The sequence below is a fragment of the Micropterus salmoides genome, unplaced genomic scaffold (genome assembly GCF_014851395.1).
Source record: "Micropterus salmoides isolate LMB-PRFRI ecotype aquatic unplaced genomic scaffold, ASM1485139v1 Ms_hic_scaffold_17, whole genome shotgun sequence".
NCBI lineage: Eukaryota > Metazoa > Chordata > Actinopteri > Centrarchiformes > Centrarchidae > Micropterus > Micropterus salmoides.
The window spans coordinates 33,159,709-33,165,639 of record NW_024040817.1 but is presented as its reverse complement, the minus strand read 5'-3'; the positions used below and the strand labels follow the sequence as shown (position 1 = coordinate 33,165,639).

At 41.2% G+C, this 5,931-nt stretch overlaps 1 protein-coding gene across 2 annotated transcripts; it reads right to left on the bottom strand.

Moving 5' to 3' along the window:
- Positions 1-51: 51 nt before the first annotated feature.
- On the bottom strand, positions 52-3,999 carry LOC119907408 (ADP-ribosylation factor-like protein 4A). 2 transcript variants are annotated; one of them, XM_038725174.1, is made up of 2 exons: positions 3,663-3,999; positions 52-2,461 (listed from the first exon to the last, which is right to left on the bottom strand). In XM_038725174.1, exon 2 carries the CDS (start codon positions 2,430-2,432, stop codon positions 1,821-1,823), a length of 612 nt encoding a protein of 203 aa, XP_038581102.1. In that variant the 5' UTR covers positions 2,433-2,461; positions 3,663-3,999; the 3' UTR covers positions 52-1,820. The 2 variants fall into 2 exon arrangements, with proteins under 2 accessions (XP_038581102.1, XP_038581101.1); XM_038725173.1 differs by having other exon boundaries at positions 3,640-3,998.
- Positions 4,000-5,931: the final 1,932 nt, after the last annotated feature.

Here is a 5,931-nt window from a genome sequence, read left to right as displayed (position 1 = left end):
TGTGTTCTGATCAGCAGCTACACGGATAAGAGTAACAAACAAAACACCAGCTACATCACCGTCCTTTTATTGCTTTATTCCAAGTGAGCAAAGTGGATCAAACACATAAATATGAATACAGAGTGGAAGAGCAACACCTGACAACAAACCCACATACTTTATATCATGTATATTAGGGGTGCGTCATATCATAATAAACAAGTGATAATGGAAATATTCCATCTTGACGTAATGATGTTATTCCGTTACACACTGCAACAACAAGCTTGGCTGAAAGCGAAAGTAACATTGCTGTTGTTGCAAAAAGGCGACTTCAGTAGTGTTGAAGAGGTTTGACAACAAACAATCAGATGTACAACAAATTAATATGTAAAAAGTGCAAGAACACACAACAAAAATCAGATCTAATGGAGATGATGGTGAAGAACATTGTTTTACATAGATGTTCCACTGGGCTTCGACCTGGTGAGTAGTGATGGGCAAAGCTGTCCTTTTCAGGGTATGGAATCATTAGTATTAGTTCATTAAAAATATTTGTTCAAAAGACGTGTTCACTGAGTTATTTAGTGCTCGACTGGAGCTCTGACATTGTACTCCCATTCACTGAACTAAAACAAGGCCGAACGTTCAGTTCAGCGTGCTTACTAGCGAACTGAGGATGGTCCTTCGTGAAAGATAAGCCAGGGAACTGAGAATCTGACAAGAATAATGGGACTATAATACAGTATGTACCAAGCACAATAGCCAAATCATTGGCAACAACAGGGGCAAGTTTTGAAACTTAGTCATTGTATTGGCACTATTATTGATATTTTTCAAATGATACTCAGCCTTACTAGCAAGCAAACATTCCACCAATGTCAGATAACTAGTAACAAGCAACAGAGAGTGGATGACAGCTTTTACCGCTAGAATACAATAAACAACATAGCAGAACCAATACTGGATTTTTGAGGGTGATGACAATATTTGTCAGTTAAAAAATCCAATAACAATATATCAGATGATGAGATGTCACTTTTTAACATAAACATTTTATGTTTCAGTTCCTGAATCATATCTTTGGCATATCTGTACTGACATTACTTGATACAAATACACAACAAATATACTGATACTGATGTATCTGCAATTAGCTAATATGGGACAGTATGTAATCCGCCTGGTAGAAAGAAGCCTAATCTTCTGCCATCAGGGTGGCTGTGCCCACAATATCTTCGCTTTTCATGTCTCATCATTTGGCACACTACCAAACAACTTAATAATTGTTTCTATCATTAACAGCTATTCCAATAGTGTTTACATGTTTAGGGCCATTGTGCATCCTGTTCTTTGTGAACCATTATTCTTTATATACATTAATACAGTCCTGTCTGCAATCTCAACACAATTAAGCTTTGGTACAATAAAAATATAAAGACTGATTGTTTTTGAACAGATAAGCAGCACATATTTTAACAAACAACATAAAATAGACAAGTCAGCTCATTGTCCGCTTTAATGAGTTTGGTGTAAACTCCGTCCTTGCTGCTGTATAGCACAACACTGGACTTCCTTTAGAATCGCTTGTTGTTGACAGGATTGCTGGCATCCAAAGTCCACAGGGCAAAATCAATCCCACTGTCCTCTGTGGCAGCCACACTCTGGCTGACCTGAACAAACAGTTCCACTGGAAGGATCAAAATCAGCTCAGTCGTTTAGCAGACTTCAGACGGCAACTGAACGACTTGTCTCAATGGACCAGCAGACAGTACGCAACTCACAGTAGTTCTTATGCAGCTTTAGATGTAGCTCACTTTTTATAGTTCCTTGTCAGCACATCATCTCTTCTTCTTCTTCTGGTGACGTAGCATCTTGCTCCTCTTTGTGATCATGGCGTGCAGCTTCTCGACACCTTCCTGCAGTCCCTCACCGATGATAGCACAAGCAGGCTGAAGGTGCCAGGATGTAGCGGTGCTGAGCTCGCCCAGAGCCAGCATGCTTTCCATCTCAGCTAGGCTGAGCGAGTTCCTCAGGTCCTGTTTGTTTGCCACCACCAGAACTGGCACGCCCTGGTTGTCCACCAGCCGCGTGATCTTGTGCAGCTCTATCTTGGCCTCCTCAATGCGCTCAGCATCCACTGAGTCCACCACGAACACAATACCATCAGCACAACGTGTGTAAGAGCGCCAGAGAGGCCGTAGTTTCTCCTGACCACCCACATCCCAGAAGTGGAAGGATACTGTCCGCTGGCTGCCTCTGAGTGACACTTTGATCTTCTCTGTGTTAAAACCCTTAGTTGGGACAGTGTTCACAAACTCATTGAAACGCAGGCGGTACAGTACAGTGGTCTTCCCAGCACAGTCCAGTCCTAGGATGACAATGTGGAGAGGTTGGAAGGATGGCAGGCAGGGGAAGAGCCAGTGATGATGATCTGATAACCTGTTCCCCATGTTGGTATACAGAGCAGGAAGAGTCCTCACTGGGGGGGTCAACACAGTATGCATAATGAGTCAAAGCACACAGACAACCAGAACTCCGTTGATTTACAAAAGACCAGTAAGTGAATATATACCACCCCCCACCCACATCCTCACATAATGTGCCAGCCAGAAATGAATGAGAAATATAACAGCAGAGCCATTTTACACATGTAGTGCCACAGCAGCCAACAGAGATTTCATATGCTAATTTCTTTTCAGTGTGTGAATCTGCAACAACAGGCCGACGGCTTCTGAATTTTACCAAAATCCCAGTCTCAACCTATCATCCAGTGTTCGGCGCCGGGACAGACCAAAGGAGGGCTGTTTTAACAGCCAGCAGACTGACATGGAAATCTAGCTTTAAAAAAGGTGTTGCTCGGCAACATGGACTGTCTTATGTTGGGCTGAAAGGACAAGGCAAATTTCTGTGAACTGTAAATTAATAAAGCCTTGCTCATTAGCAGACACACACAAATCACAATTTAACAGCCGCAACCAATGAAAAAGATCCTGATAAATTCGGCATAACGTTACATTTGGACTATTCGTGCATTAAAGTGCAATAAAATCGCGACGTTTATAATTGGTTTACATCCGCTCCTGCCTTGCCCACTGCATAATGGTGGAGGGAGAGGAGGACACATTAACAGGTGAACTGTCACAAAAAAAAGTGGAAATTTAATTGAAATTCATTGCTATTTGGTATATTAGATCTGACAAGAATTGAATAGCGGCCACTAAGCACTCAGGAAATAACTAACGTTATTCATATTAAATACGACAGATAAAGCTAGCTTAACATCTAACGTTAAGCAGTCAAAGCTGCGTTCATTTGGGAACTTTTTAAATTGAGCCTGGCTTGCAGTTTGCTCTCGGTCCCTTGCAAGACCAGACCAGGCTCGACTGAAGGCTGTGATGCCAACAAGTGTTGAAAAATCACGAAAGTTAAATTGGCTTTATTGGGCCCAGTGTGCCTGACAGCCAGGCCTGCACCTTTAAATATAACGATCATTAAACGCAATGTTAACTTCCATGAAAACACACAGAATGGCTAACGTTATATTAACAAGATTTGTTTAACTGAGGAGTAATTTATCTCAGCTGCTTGTAACGTTAAATGCCATTTTGACAGCAGTTATGTCGGTGTGTTTTACACTGAAAAGCATTATTAACTTACCGTCAGAGAAAACGTAACGTTACCTTCACAGTGTTAGTCCATTCCAGTCTGTCAGTACGTCCATAGCAGATGCGTTTGTGCTTCGTGCTCTGATCACGTCCTCAGACCCAGTGAGACAGCTAGAGGAAGGACTCACTCCATGTCCATTCCTAAACGGCGCCCATGACTGCGCCAAGCCAGACAGAATAAACTAAACGATTTCCGCTAATGTTTTTCAAAATAAAGCCCCTACGCTACTAAGCAACTCTTCTTCAAATATCTTCCTTTTTTAAAATACTTTACTAATGTTTCAAAGCAACAGAAAACCAAGTAGTCAGGCCCGGATTAAGAAGTCAGAGGCCCCACCCGCTTACCGATACACACACACGCGCGCGCGCGCGCACAATCAAGGTTTTGAATTATAGGGTAGCCTATTATTTGTGGGAAACACCTCTAGCATATACAGGACCAGTTTATCGGCTGGGCGATATTATCGGCCGATATGAGGTAATTGAATTTAAATTGGTTTGTAACAGCTGATTATTGACTATTAAAAAAGAAACAGAGAGACAGATCTTTTAATCATGTCATGACTGTTGCAGTTTCACCAGATGGCGCTCTACAACTCCCCTGTTGATAACAGCCAAACCAAAGCAATCAGCTGACCAGAGTCCAGCAGATCATACAGAACTAACAAGGAGTTCAATAAAGCTCATTTGAATTTGAATTTGTATCTGCGAGCTGCGTGTCTGTTACAGTCAGTGCATCGGAAATTTCAATAATCATGAGCTGAACAAGAATCTAACACGGCTTCCTGCCAAACAAAGTTATCTAGCTTCTCTGTCAAATGGGCAACGTTAGTGTGAAATCTCAAAGTTGCAGACAGTAATGTAGTGGTTGAGAAATGGTTTCTCGTAGCTTTGTATAAAATTAAAGAGCACTGGTAAAGGTACAAAGCATTACAAAACGAAATTTGTAGTTCCTTCTTGTAACAACCAACATATAATTAAGTGTAGGCCTATAATAAAATATGCTAAAAATAAAACAATATATACAGTTATTTATATACATATATATACAGAGGCCTACAAGTAGGCCTATAGGCCACACCTGAACATTCCACAGTGCATTTTTTGAGTTTGCATCTGGGGTGAATGGAAACAGCAGCAACCAGATGATAATATGAACGTTTCATCTTCACAATAAACAGTCTGACATTTGGGAAACAGAGTCCACCTTGACTGAGTTTGAGCACCAAGCATCATTGATGTAAAACACAGAGTCCACTTCCTCTCAACTTTCCAGAGTCTTGCGCTGACAGCTTAGAACATGGACCACCTGCTGAGTGCTTGAACCGGGATGTTAGGGCAGGTCTCTGTAACGATGTGGGCACAACCGTCTCTGAATTCCGTTGCTTGGTGAACATGAGTCCCATTTTGTCCATACCGAATATTTAGGAGCAGAATTAAGTCCAAGCTGGGACGGCATGACTCCTCTCCTCTCCTGGCTCTCTTTCCTCCCCTCTGAGCGATCCCCGCACCTGCCGTGGTGTCTGGTCCGGTTGTTTAGTATAGCACAGTTTGAAGGAGCTACCGGCTGCTGCTTCTACAAGCGCTGCCGGTTGCCATAGCAACATGCTACATTGAGAGTTGTTATTATGGCAGATTATGTGTAAGATAAAATACATCTGCTTATTCTCTCTCGCTTTCTCTGCGTGTTCTAGCAGCAAGTATTTATTGATGTGCCGTTTTTTACATGTTCATCTGTTAAGACTGTAATCTAAGGCTTTTTTACCATAATCCATTCAGGAAAATGTATTAAAGCCCACATACCAGCTTTCAGTATCTGCCTGTTCTAAATAGCAGTTTGTTTATATAGGATTTTACTATCCAAATAATTTTCAAAATCAAAATATCAGCTTATAAATCATCTCTTTTTCACTTTAATACCAGTATCGACCCCCAAAGACCCATATTGGTTGGGCTCTACAGGATCAACACATGTACACATCCTCCATCATACAGGATTTACACCACATGTTTGCAACACTGCTTTTCTGGACCAGCAGCAACAATATCAAAACATTCCCCTGCATACTATAACTCACTGGCACATTGCCTCACTTCTACTAATCCAATTTTATGAATCAGAATCTTCTGCTTTATGTCAAGAATTCCACGAGAAAGTTCAAAAAGTAGATCCTTCGTTAATCTACTGTTTCCAAGGTAAAGAATAAACTTATCCCTCCCTATACAAATTATAAAAAACACAGAATTAATACATTGATAAACAATTAAATAAAATGAAAGATCC